Raw genomic sequence first — 14,870 nt, 5'->3', positions numbered from 1 at the left:
TAACATTAGGGAAGTATAGTAATCAGCTTCTCATTATCACCTCCCGGAACAGCCACCGACTACACTGAGTGTATCTATTACATAGATAAGAGAGCGCCCATTGCGTAAGTAGATGAAAAGAGAAAAGTCAATATTGGGCAATACCCAAACAGCACAATGCGGCTTATCTGAGTGCGGTATATCACAGCAGGGCCCTTCACAGGCGCTCTGATACACATGGCTAAGCTCATCTGCAGCCACTGTGCAGGCCTGTATACGGTATATACTATGGCAGACACAGATTGATACGTGCTATTCTGTTTATTTCTTCTTTTAGACATTTTTTGTAAGATTTACCAGGAATGGCAGACAATGAACATTAACCCCTGCCTGCCTCCCCTCCCCCACACAGCACACGGTCATCAGCCAGATATTAGGGGACTATAGTATTGTCATTCACCTGCTTCTCTTCCATTTGTTCCATCTCTCCGACCATGTGCTATGCACTGTGATTTAATGCTATCCTGGTTTATATCCTCCCCATCAATTACATTTAAGGCACACAGGAAGATAGATCAGGATGTATATGATATCGCGGTACCGCGCAGAAAGAAAATATCAGAATACAGGGACAAGAGTGATAGCACCTTCCAAGGGCGAGTCTTACAATAATGGTTCTGTCAATCTAAAGTGTGGACAGATGACAAGTGCGAAGCGCTAATAGGCGACAGTTGATAAATTAATAACATTAAACGTTTGCAAAGGAAAAACATTTATTGTGTGATATCACATTGGACAGGACAGAGAACAATGCACGCCAGGTGTGACACAAATTACAAATCACACAACATTGTAACAACTGCACTGGTTTTGGTAAATCCCATGTCATTTTCTGACGCCTTTTGACCGGCTCCGAAGAGGTTGCTGTAGATGAGGACAGCTGTGGAAGCCTGCTAAAGTGAGATTCCATTCAGCTAGTGCGGGGGGAGTAGGGGGGTGCAAGCAGAAACCTGTGGCACCCACTGATTTATTTCCGCCAACCATAGCAGTTATCATCATCAGTATTGGCCCCCAGTCCAGTGCTAGGAGCTACACCAGACGGGATCGATGGACATCCATTTTCTTTGACTGACTGGCCAGTGGGCCAATCATAAGGTTAGGGGGCGTGGCCCGGCACCTTGAATAAAAAAAAAACATTGGTTCTGTTATACCATCAATGTAAGGAAACCATCTGGGTCTCCCCCATCGCTAGCAAAAATATTTGAAGTCGCTCTTAAACCATCGATTATTTTGAATCATCGATGGTCGATGGCCATCCCTACCCATAGCATATATAGTAGGATTTGTATTCAACACTAGCATTGAAATCAGAGACCATTCATTCCAAAAATTAAAGTTCTGATATTAAGTATGAGTATTGTGTCCAGGAGTATTATGTGTTTTAAAACCCTTTTTTTTTTTTTTTAAATAAAAGTATTTTTAGTACAAAAAGTTGGGTATTGAATTAGCTGTAGTTATTTATTGCAGCTAATTGATTTGCCAGGGAATTTTCAAATAGCCACGGTACCTGGCACTTATTGGGGATTATGCTTTGGGTGCAACACGGAATAACATATGGATCCAGATTATTTTTTCCGGATACCATATGTTATCACAAGAAAACAGGAAATGTTTTTCTTGAAAAAAGCTGAGCTTAAGTTGGAATTTGACAAAACATTTTTTTTAAAACAATTTACCAGTTTATTTTTATATATACAAAATGATTCGGCAAACACTAACAACAATACACATATAATCCATACTGTATTTTTTTTTTTAGCGTCTTTGATAAAAAAATTCAGTAATCCGGACATTTGTACAATGTATTTTGACTCAGTCAACATAAATATTTTCTTATATACATAACTATTGCACAATTTGAACAGAACAAACAAAACTACATATGGCACGTACAACTGAAAACATTTACATTCATTCTTTAAAAATATACAATTATTTTATGCAATATGTTGCAGTAATCAAAATACACAGTGAACAAAATACGGCAAGGTGTATGCTGGAGAATATTCTAGAAAATGGCACATTTAAATAGCTGAAATTTAAAAAAATGATTATTCAATTTTTATTCAAGAAATTGCAGAAAGACATTTAAAAAAAATTATTATTCTATTTTTTACTATAAATTTGAAATAAAAAAAGTATGTTTTCTCGTGAAAATAAGGTTTAATTAAATGTATTTAAATTGTGTCGATTTTAAAATAAAACCCTTTTTTATCTGGGCAATTCCATGGAAATATGGACTTAGAATTTAAAACATATAAGTCAACAAACCTACAAGATGTTGGTTTTATTAATAATGAAATTCTCTATTTTTCAAATAGTGGAAAATTACTTAGGTGTGTGATCCAGTACTCCAATTAGGGCTCTTTAAACACTGATTGAAAACAATATTATGGACAAACTAATTTATTTGCATAAAAGCAATGAAAATATCGTTATTGATTTAATCCTCACCTCTACAGGTGTATGGGGGGAATTCAACTGTTGTGCGTGCCGGCATCCACTAGATGGTGCTCGACTGTAGTAGCTGTATTCAGACACTGGTGGCACAGGATCCATTCTAAAGTGATCCAGGTCATTGCTTGTTACCTGTTGAATATTTCATTCCTATTGAAAATGTGTTTTTTCCTGCTGGAATAAGGTGTTATTCCTGATATAAAAGTTATCCTAAAACAGGATCCATCACTTAAACCTATATTCAAAGGGTTTTAAAAAAAAAAAACTGTCCCCTGATAAAGTCATTTGTATGACGAAACGCGTCGGGTATTTGTTTCTTGGAAGATATGAAATATGAAGCTTGTGTCTGGAAAATAAATTATATTTTTTAACACGTTTTAATTTGTTGCGTCTACCTTAAAGTATATGTAAAAGGTGGTGGACAACACAGAGCGCACTCTATACATTTTCTCCTATATTTATCTTTCCGTCCTCCGACTAACAGGGAGGATTAATAGAGAGCTGCTATTCCTAGCCCAAATATATATATAATTTTGACACCATTTAAAGTATTCTTAAGCAGTTTCACTTTTTTTTTTACTATTTTTATTACGATTTTCTTAGAATATTCTCCATTGTGACCATGTAATAATCATAATCCTGAACTGGGGTCAGGGCTGCCATTAGAAATTGTGGGGCCTGGAACTGACAAAATAGGCAGCCCCCCTCCCTTCTTTTACCCTCGGCATGCATGGTGAGTTATCCAATGTCCGCAGCAGGGACCAATCTACTAAACCTCCACATTGCTTCAAGGGAAATGTGAACTTTGTTTATAACAAATTATATTTGATTGACCCCCATCCTGGCTCCTGAAGGGGGTCCTGCCCGGGAGAGAAGGGGTTTACGTTGAACATGAATGCCCCCATTACTCTTCTCCCATGTAGTCAATTTGCTATGAAATACTCCAGGTCAGATGTTACAGACTATGACCCATAAATTCCTCCACTGTTTTATGGGCTGCAGTTTATTCATACCTAGCACAAAATGGGTCTACACTATGGCATGCTATGAAAAAATAAATAGAAATCTTCCTAGCCTATTAAGCTTCATGATAGGTTCAACTGGAGTAATTCACTGAGTAAATGTGGGATCACAATAATGTTGCATCACACGATACCAGCCTGTGGTATAACAGGAAACACCATCGGGGGGGAAAAACAGGACTGGTTTATTTTGTTTGCATGAGTTCACATTTTTGTTCTGTGTCTGCCTTCTGGGAGTTGCTGAAAGTGTTTGTTCGTGTGCAGCTGGGAGATTCTGAAATAGTGGCGACTTTCAAAGAGTTCTTGAACGAGCTAAATTCCCAAGCGTGTAAGCCGATGACTTCCACGCCGCAGCAGCGCCGGGCGATTGTGAACAGTTTTTTGAGGACTGTCTTCCTCAGAAGAATGTACACCCACGGGTCCAAAATTTGATTCCACGTGGCCATCCGGAGAGAAAAAAGTATTGTCGCATTAGCCTCCTGGGATTTGTAGTTCTTTAGTCCAATGTTGGCCATTGTGATCTGAAACAAAACAAAAATGTAAACAAATCAGGTTCCACAAATGATAAATACAACATAAATATCTAAAATTATATTAGCTTGACAGATTCCAGGTAACCAAAAATTCCTTACACCCCCCCCCCCCCCCCCCCAATAGCTTACATCTTATTTCCCAATAACTTTTTTATTATTATTTACTGTTTATTTTATTTTGTTCCGAATTGTTACATTTCATTTATGTTATTTGAGCTACGCTGGCAACACTTTGCCCTGTTTAAAAATTGCCCAAATTTAAAAAAAAAAAGATATCTTTTAAATTAATTTATTTGTGACTCATTCTCGCTAATTTAAACAAATGAGCCCTGCTACGGTAGTATTTAAAGGAAATATAAATGTTTCCAGGGCCATATAAACAACGGGGCAGATGGAAATATAGCTTCAAGCTGCTATTTAATAGGCTCGTCATCATGATCAGCATGATGATCAGCCACCAGCTGGCTCCATGGTCGGCCATAAATCATAAGTCCTAGTTTTAGTTATCTAGGGAAACATTAGGCTGATAGTGAAGGTTTAAATACGCCCACATGGAACTGGCCACACCCAGGCAACAATAGACACACCCATGCAGAACTGACTACACAGCACTGGCCACATCTCTACCATTTCCAACAATAGGCCTTTAATAATTTTTAGACCATGTGGCCCTTTATCAGGACCTGGAAGCAGGTCATTGAGCCGTAAATTTATTAAGCTGGGAGTTTTTTTGAAGATAGAATCTGATTGTTTGCTATGGACAAGATCCTATCCATTATCTTCTAGAATGTGCTAATTAAATAAGAAGTAAAAACTGTTTGGTTGCTAGGGGCAACATCCCATCTTCAATATACTGTAACTCCCAGCTTAGTAAATTTACCCCTGTTTATAGGATGTTAATGACTGTAGTAGAGAGTGCCATTGTTTATTACGTTCTCTGACAGAAAAGGTGCCAACACTACTTGAAAAGTATAACAAAGAAAATAGAAAGTCTAAAATACTTCTAGTAATATAAATTGCAAAGTTCAAGTTTTTATTAACCCCTTTCCTGAAAATAAATATTTAAACCACAACCACTCCGAAATTGTCCGGAATTTAATATAATAAAGTGAAAAAAAATATTTCGAAAACTATATTTAAATATTTTATTTAAAAAATATATACCTAGGGTGTGTTTTGTACTCCAATTCCACCCCATGTCCATTGGCCCCCATTGTAATTTTACTTCCCAACCCCCAGAAATAGCCCCCCAGTGGAATAAGATACCCTGCTATGTTAACCCCCACCACCCTAGGGGTAAGAGATTCCTGTGGTAGAGCACACACTCCCCCTCACCCCCATTGCCACCCTCAGCCCCATTGTCGATGTTCCCCGTTGCGTGTGCCCCAGGGATGGTGCCGGGGGCTGGCGCTTGCTAATATCCTGAGGCAGAACTCCATTGAAAAATTTCAAGGTGCATTCACATTAGATGATATTTAAACGATATTCATGATAACTGTGAGGGTACGAGTTCCTCAATCACTCAGACACCGAGCAGATGAAACCAAAATATGGTTTATTTTTATCACAGCACACGAAAGTAGATGAAGACAGGAAAAAGATTCAAATGGTAGCATAAAAACATCCGGGTAGCAAAGTCCTTGTAGCATCACAGTCCAAAGCACAAAACTTATCACTTATTCCACACAGCAGTGATAGCATATAAGTCCACACGATACCTAGACAGAGCATAACCTCTTAGTCCAGGACAGTCCATTAATTCTCCCTCCTGGCTTGTGTGCAAGTCATTTTAAAAACTTCTAATTTCCCACGCGTCTCCATACCATCAGTGGGCTTGCACTCGATCTCGATTGGTGGATTCAAGAGTCAGGTTTATCCCCCCTCCCAGGTACTGCTGCTGTTCCCCCCTGCTGGCTCAGGCCCCACAGAGTCTACTAGAGTCCAGAAAGGCACAAAGGAGTGTAAATACAATTAAGGTAATTTGGTTATGTCCTGATTACCCCCTGTGAACATTTCCTGTTGATAGCAGGAACAAAAGTATGGTAATTGGACATACCCAGGAAAGAATTCACCACAAGGTTATTTCCTGTCCTACCAGATTTGCTTAACAGCATCTAATACTATGGTACACACAGATATGGGGAATAGAAACATCTATGGGGAATATGAGGGTACCGACGGACTAAAATAGTACATTAATTACTACACCTAATAAAATATAGTAATTACAGATTTACAGTGAGTATGATAACCTCACATTCCTTCCCCTACTATTGTAGTCCCGGTACCAAGCTGTTCTGGAACCAATAACAACCTGGAATAGCGGGATGCAGAGCAGAGAATCTGGGGTTTGGATTTACCACCTGAGTCCCACAGGGTGACATCATACCAAACCCATCTTGTAAAAGGCGGCTGGTTTGCAGAACCAGCAAGGGCATGATTACAGTCTAAGTCATACATTGGAACTAACAAGGGATGTAGCGATTCCTCTTCTTCGGATTCTGGGTACCCCCCCTCTGCAACATTGTAACCTACTAATACTTTTGCCTCGGGCACAATGGGGCAGGGACCACTTTCCACCTCCCCCTCTTGCCCAAGGAACAGGGGCCAAACAGCAGGCCAATATAGGGGCTCTGGCCCTGGCACTTCCACCACCCCGTCCTGTCCTTCCTCCCCCAAACCCAAACTAGGGGCATGGCAAATTTCAGTCCAGCATTTGGTCTCAATGTCCAGGGCTGAGGAGGGACCCTCCATCACAAACAATTCCGCTGGTGGCTGCAGGACAGGCTGTGTCAGCTCTGTCCCCTTAAAAGCCAGATGCTCACCTGCAGCTACTTCTGCGCACACCTCCTTCTCCGCGATAGCCTCCTTCCCCAGCTGAGTATGCTGGGCAGCCCGAAACACGACATCATCTGCGACTGGTATGCTTGTGGCCTGGATGTTGTTGGATACTCCTCTAACCACGGTGATCTCCTCCTGGGCGCAGTCCTCATAGATCCCCTGGCAGCAGGTTAATAATTCTGCATCTCCCACCTCAGCAAAAGGGAAGCAGTAGTGCAGCTCCTCCCGGGGTGCCTGGCACAGAGGCCTCACTTCCTTCACGTTGGGGATAACCTCCCCCTGCAGAGAACACTGAGCAGCTTCCTCCCTAGGATGGGGGAGAAGCAGTTGCAAACGGTGCCTTTCATCACGCCCCCTGCGACACTGATCTTGCCATGCTGGGGTATCCAGGAGCCCCCGATCAATCGCCTCTTCCTCTGCCACCACGAAGCACTCCTCCAGACACTGCAATTGTTCCCACACACTCAACTGTGCACCGAAATGGAGGATACATGCCCGATAATCAGCAAATGCATTAGTAGGATCTCCCTGATCGTGAAGGATCTGCTGAAGGATTTCCCCGCGAGTGCAGGATTGGATGGGTATACCTCGCAGCTGACATTCTGCTATCAGCTCCTCCATACTCATTTCTTCAAGGGCAGTTAGGGGCCCCCCTGACAACGACCCTTCTCTTGCGGTAACAATTAATTCTGTGGCAGACCCCTCGGTTGTCTGCCCAGATTGCAGTAGCCCCCTTCTAGACCTTTCCTCTGGTTCTATCTGGGGCATCAATTTATTCTGGACTTGTCCTTCAGCCTCAGAATATTGTCCTCTTTGGAGCATCTGGGTAACTGTAGCAATCACTTCTTCTGTAAATTCTACAAACTCTGGCTCCCCCAGCAGATTCCAAGAAGTGGCCTCACCTTTACAGTGCAGGAATGCATCCCCCAGGTAACACAACTTGTCCTGAATGCTGGATACTCTCCACCCGCTGATCATCTGCTGAGCTTCTTCCCAGTACTTCCAGATATACTGCATTTTACTGACAATAAATAACAGATTCGGCTTCCCAGCCTGCCGATACACTGAAGAACCTCCATCCCTGAGCTCCTCTGCTACAGGGGTCTTGAGGCATCGATTTTCTTTCCTTGGAAACATTTTCCCTTTCACAGGACTGACACTGCTCACTTGCTGAACATCACCTTATTGCATTTTCCGTTTCCTTACATATGGTCTGATCCTCTGTTCTCTGCGCTTTCTGTGCTCGATGGTTGGTGTCTGAATGATCCCACTGTCGCTGCCGCCAAATGTGAGGGTACGAGTTCCTCAATCACTCAGACACCGAGCAGATGAAACCAAAATATGGTTTATTTTTATCACAGCACACGAAAGTAGATGAAGACAGGAAAAAGATTCAAATGGTAGCATAAAAACATCCGGGTAGCAAAGTCCTTGTAGCATCACAGTCCAAAGCACAAAACTTATCACTTATTCCACACAGCAGTGATAGCATATAAGTCCACACGATACCTAGACAGAGCATAACCTCTTAGTCCAGGACAGTCCATTAATTCTCCCTCCTGGCTTGTGTGCAAGTCATTTTAAAAACTTCTAATTTCCCACGCGTCTCCATACCATCAGTGGGCTTGCACTCGATCTCGATTGGTGGATTCAAGAGTCAGGTTTATCCCCCCTCCCAGGTACTGCTGCTGTTCCCCCCTGCTGGCTCAGGCCCCACAGAGTCTACTAGAGTCCAGAAAGGCACAAAGGAGTGTAAATACAATTAAGGTAATTTGGTTATGTCCTGATTACCCCCTGTGAACATTTCCTGTTGATAGCAGGAACAAAAGTATGGTAATTGGACATACCCAGGAAAGAATTCACCACAAGGTTATTTCCTGTCCTACCAGATTTGCTTAACAGCATCTAATACTATGGTACACACAGATATGGGGAATAGAAACATCTATGGGGAATATGAGGGTACCGACGGACTAAAATAGTACATTAATTACTACACCTAATAAAATATAGTAATTACAGATTTACAGTGAGTATGATAACCTCACAATAACAACATGTCATAATGACATTTTCATGTATATCGTATATGTGTACGCACTATATCCTTAACAATGTGCTCCCGTGAGTCCTCTGTTGTCTGTACATGCAGCTCAATCTGAGATTATCGTCAACGACAGCTGTACTCCTGGATGTGGCCACTGACAATATCGTTTCTAAAATCGTTTAGTGTGTACGCACTATGGGCTTAATTCAGTAAGGCGCTCATATGATAAGACGCTCACCGCAGCTTAGCATTTGCAATCCTTGAGCAATGCAGGAGGAGGTGCATACGGTTTGGTGTCCCTCTGCGACTGCAGCCAGTCTAACCGTACTCAGGATGCCTGATTGCAGGGACAAGGACACTACAGTCCTTATTTATTTATTACCAGTTCCTCATACAGTGCACACATATTCTGCAGCACTTTACAGAGAACAGTTGAACAGTCACATCAGTCCCTGCCCCAGAGGAGCTTACAATCTATATTCCCTACCACATATACATGCACACACAGACATTTTTTTAGGATTAATTTGTTGGGAGCCAATTAACCTACCAGTATATTTTTGGATAGTGGGAGGAAACCGGAGTACCCGGAGTAAACCCACGCAAGTACAGGGAGAATATACAAACTCCACACAGTTAGGGCCCTGGTGGGAATCAAACCCATGACCTCAGTGCTGTGAGGCAGTAATGCTAACCATTACACCGGCCGTGCTGTCCTTGGACTGGCCATTCCCAGAAAGTGGAATTGCCAGCCGTTGATACCATGGTACAGAAATGTATGTTGGTAAAAGCCTTTGGTTTTAAAAATGCATTATCAAGACTCTACCCTTACAGTGATAAGGTCACACTCACAAATCTCAAAGTGAAGTCCTAGAGCCCAATCATCTCGCTCTAATATAAAAGGCTTTTTACTGTGACTAACGGAGCATCAATTTCCCCATTGCTACTGGCTTCCCGGCCCATAAATCAATGCTACTCAGCATCCAGCAAATCTATCTGACACGTCTGCCACCAGGAAAAGCTGCTCAATTAGATCATTTACTGAGTGGGACACGTAACGGTGCAGATTTCCCTCATAAAGAGACTCATAAAGAGCTTGTGGCTGACAGCCGGACCTGCTGATTCTGCTCTTCCCACTTGTCATTTGCAAGTGCGTTGTTGAAATAAATAGATGAGATTAAAATGAATGAATACAGGGAATAATGAATAATATCATCCAGACCGTTCCGAAATAAATTTGGAAAGCGGAATGGAGAATATTATCTTAGCCTGAAATGGTTTAGGTTATCAGGTCTACGCCGGTGTATGCCGGATTTACCATATTCAATCATTTACAATGAGAAAAACAAGCGTAGTAACCAACACTTTTGTTTCAAGAATTTCATGGCTGGGAAGAATATAAAGGCACCAGACTGGCCTGGGAACTCACCAGACATGAATCCTATTGAAAATCTGTGGTCTATGTGCAGGCGTCGCCTTAGAGGAAAGAACTGTACGACGAAAGTGAAGCTGATTGAAGCACTGATTCAAGTGTGGTACCATGACCCTAAAATCACCACTGACTCCCAATTTGGTGGATTCTATGCCTAACCATGTAAAAATGCTTTTCAAAAACAAAGGAGGTCATACCAACTGGTCATTGGTCATACCAACTACCAACATACCTACTACTTTTTTTTTTTTAATAAAATCAAAATACATGTCATTTTCATTGCTTGGTTCAATTAATTTGCACAAGGATGTATATGTTCACCTTGAAATGCGGTCCTCCCAAAGTCCTGCGGCTGCGGCCTTGCTGCTAATGTGTGGGAAGTCGGCTACGAGCCTGTTTGCAGGCTCGTTGCGGTGCAACAAATCGCGTTGTACAGCTATGTGAGGCCCAGCCCTAAGTCACAATCTATTGCTACCAGCCTCATGTGGCTGGTCTGTGTAACTGCACACAAACTGCCAGACTCCTGCTATAACCCTATGTTCAGCCTCAGCTTCTGCATAACCAGCACTTTGTCACTGTGTTCAGCCTCAGCTGCTGCATAATCTGCACTTTTCCTCTGTGTGTCTGGCTGTCCAGGTGATTGAGTCTGCTCATCGGGAGGGTTGCCTTCCCTGGCTAACCTAATTGGGAACTTTTTCTCTTTATTACCCAGTCTGCCCTTGTCCTGATTATGGTTATACTCCAGACAATCCCTGATTACATGTGAAGTCCTGTATTCTTTATACTCGTGGAACCTGTGTTACCCTTACTTGTACATCGAGTAGTTCTGACTAATCTTGTATACTCCTATATACTGCTATATACTCGCTCCCCCTGGGCAACGGAGCCTGCCTCCGGTCCCGGCCATCACCGCCCGTCGCCCTCGCCGCCCCGAGCGCCCCCCTAACCCTGCTTGTCTCCCTGAAACGGAGTCGGGCAAGGACATGCAGCGTCCCCGCCGAGAGACTGGGACGCGCGTGCATGTGAGACACACGCGCGTCCCAGTTCAGTTTAGCCCCTGCCGCCAGCGCTCGCCAGCGGGGAGTGTCTGGCGAGCCCCGGCCAAGGGGCTCCATCTGTACTTCTGCACTCTTCTGTATATTCCAGCCCATACCTGCTCTCACTGAGCTTCCATTTATGTTCTGTTGTATATACCTGTGTCCTTTATGTAAGTGCTCTTTACCTGTCTATTCTTGTCAGTCCTATATCATCACTGTTTCACTGATAGTGACTACAGTATTCCCATCTGTAACCAGTGTTGCTCCACACTCCGGTCCTGTCCATTTGTCTGCCTGTAACCGGTGCTGCTACACAGTCCGGTACTATTTGTCTGCCTGAGCCGGTTCAGCTTTGCAATCCACTCCTGCTTGTATGTTTGCTTGTCCACCTGCACTGCCACAGAGATGCTAGCTTCTACTGGACTGCATTCACCTTTGCCACTGCAGTTCACTAACCAGTGCTGTAGGCTAACATCTCCAGTACGTGGGAGCGACAAGTAAAAAGTCAGATCCAGATGTTATACATATAACTCGACCAATGTAATGGGGAACCGAGCTAGAAATTTGGAAACAAAACAGATCTCTAAAGTCGGACAAAGGGACTGATTCAGAGTTGATATCAAAAGCAAAATCTTTCTCAAATGTGCATTCTTCTTTATTTCATGTGAAACTATACAGAAAGTAATGGTGATAAGCTTGCGAGCAGGGCCCTCCTACCTCTCTGTCGGTTTGTTACCACCCAGTTTTATCTCTGTTTCCAATTATAAAGCGCAACGGAATATGCTGCGATATAAAAGAGACTTTAAATAAATAAATATGGGTCCAGGCTGTATAATGGATACCTCATCTATTCGCTCATCCGCACGTTCGCACCGGGGAGCGATGTTTTGGTTCTGTGCATGGGCACAATCCTTTCTGTGCATGTGCAGGCTCTGTTTCGAACGGATGCGGCGACTTGCATAGTGACCGGTCCATTCACAGAGAGCAGCTAGGCATTCCCATGCCAACTGCAGTGTGATGCGTGTGCCGGGGGCAGGCAGCTGATCGCTCCGGATGTCAGCCGCCCACCCTGTTCACGTAGCAGGACCCCGCAAATCTGAGTCACCAGAGAGTGACTTAGATTTGCAAACACTGAAGTCATTCGATGGTCATTGACCATCGAATGATTTCTGCCCCAGGGACATTTATCGTGCGAGGGAGGTGGGGCAGACATTCGTGCGTGTGGCGTTTAGTCGTCTTTCAAAGCTGCAAGATTTGCAGCTTTTCGAGTCAACCAGAATGACCTTCAATATGTATAAGGTCACACATTGTATACCGAACACATCTGAGAGTGCGCCGACTCGTTCTGTTTGAAGTGAAATCTGATCCTTTAAGTAAAGTTGTGACATGTTTCTGGCCGCGCTCCTGCTGTGAATGTGCACTCAGGACAGTGTAGTGTACAGTGCTGCGGCCAGTGGGTGGATGCAATCACTGGCAGGAAACCAGAAGGGGAGATAATGGGCTCCGGACACGTGCAGGATTTAGGAGTTAAACAGTAGTTTAAGGCAAAATTCTCTGGGATCCCTGTAATCAGTCCCGATTCCATGTGCTAAGCATGTTCTGTAGAGAAGGGTTCTAGGCGTGTTGTCCTGTGAGGTCGGTGACAATTTACAGTCACTGTACAGCGCTGAGACGTAGCGCCGCACTTCCTGTCGGAGATTAGGCTCCGCTGTAGTGTAGGAGGCTGTTTGAAGTTCATGTTAGGACACTAATGAGCCACTCTCCATTATCACATCCAATCTGTGCCGACCTCAGATCAAACAAACTGCAAAATAAGTTTTCAAGGGTTTTCTTTTTAATTGTGAGTTACAAATATGGGTCTGATTCGGAAACAGATGTTGGGCTGATTCTGATCGTGACACAGATGTGGGACTGATTCTGAGTGTGACACAGATGTGGGGCTGATTCTGAGTCGGGCACAGATTTGGGGCTTATTCATCATTGGGCAAATATGTGGGGCTGATTCTGCCACAGATTTGGGGCTGATTCTGAATCATACACAGGTGTGAGGTTGATTCTGAGTCGGGAACAGATGTGGGGCTGGTTCTGTGTTGAGCTCAGATGTGGGGCTGGTTCTGATTCGGGCACACATGTGGGGCTGGTTCTGAGTAGGGCCCAGATGTGGGGCTGGTTCTGATTCGGGCACAGATGTGGGGCTGGTTCTGAGTAGGGCACAGAAGTGGGTCTGGTTCTGAGTAGGGCACAGAAGTGGGGCTGGTTCTGAGTCAGGCACAGATGTGGGCCTGATTCTGAGCCATACACAATGACAAATGACAATGGTTGACACAAAAAAAGTCAATGTGGCTTTTGTTTTTTTGATGATTTCCCAATGTTGGTCGGATTATCCACATTGACTATGATAGAACATACTTGCCTAAGCTTCAGCAGTGCACAAAAAATGGCTAATGCCGCCTCTCTGGAAAGTTGGACAAGTATTCCGCTTTGTCTAACGGCCTCCCGAACCATCCTGCACACACCCCTAGGATAAACCATCTCCTTGTGTGCACCATGGAAACTTCCCTAAGACGGACCATCTCCTTGTGTGCACCATGGAAACTTCCCTAAGACGGACCATCTCCTTGTGTGCACCATGGAAACTTCCCTAAGACGGACCATCTCCTTGCGTGTACCATGGAAACTTCCCTAAGACAGACCATCTCCTTGTGTGCACCATGGAAACTTCCCTAAGACGGACCATCTCCTTGCGTGTACCATGGAAACTTCCCTAAGACAGACCATCTCCTTGTGTGCACCATGGAAACTTCCCTAAGACGGACCATCTCCTTGCGTGTACCATGGAAACTTCCCTAAGACAGACCATCTCCTTGTGTGCACCATGGAAACTTCCCTAAGACAGACCATCTCCTTGTGTGCACCATGGAGACTTCCCTAAGATGGACCATCATCTTGTGTGCACCATGGAGACTTCCCTAAGATGGACCATCTCCTTGTGTGCACCATGGAGACTTCCCTAAGATGGACCATCTCCTTGTGTGCACCATGGAGACTTCCCTAAGATGGACCATCTCCTTGTGTTCACCATGGAAACCTCCATAAGATGGACCATCTCCTTGTGTTCACTATGGAAACCTCCCTAAGACGGACCATCTCCTTGTGTGCACCATGGAAACTTCCCTAAGACTGACCATTTCCTTGTGTGCACAATGGAAACTTCCCTAAGATGGACCATCTCCTTGTGTGCACCATGGAGACTTCCCTAAGATGGACCATCTCCTTGTGTGCACCATGGAGACTTCCCCAAGATGGACCATCTCCTTGTGTTCACCATGGAAACCTCCCTAAGACTGACCATCTCCTTGCGTGTACCATGGAAACTTCCCTAAGACGGACCATCTCCTTGTGTGCACCATGGAAACTTCCCGAAGATGGACCATCTTTGTGTGTACCATGGAAACTAACCTA

At 43.8% G+C, this 14,870-nt stretch overlaps 1 protein-coding gene across 2 annotated transcripts in view; it reads right to left on the bottom strand.

Moving 5' to 3' along the window:
* Positions 1-765: 765 nt before the first annotated feature.
* Positions 766-14,870, bottom strand: part of PTGFR (prostaglandin F receptor) — a 73,609-nt gene continuing 59,504 nt past the window's right edge. For both annotated transcript variants that reach the window (XM_083157822.1, XM_083157821.1), the window contains exon 3: positions 766-4,039. In XM_083157822.1, coding sequence (XP_083013948.1) covers positions 3,704-4,039 — 336 coding nt within the window. In that variant the 3' untranslated portion in view covers positions 766-3,703. The remainder of the gene's footprint in view (positions 4,040-14,870) is intronic.

Source organism: Crinia signifera, chromosome 8 (assembly GCF_055691185.1).
Source record: "Crinia signifera chromosome 8, ASM5569118v1, whole genome shotgun sequence".
NCBI lineage: Eukaryota > Metazoa > Chordata > Amphibia > Anura > Myobatrachidae > Crinia > Crinia signifera.
The sequence above is the reverse complement of the archived record's forward strand: the minus strand, read 5'-3'. Positions and strand labels throughout refer to the sequence as shown.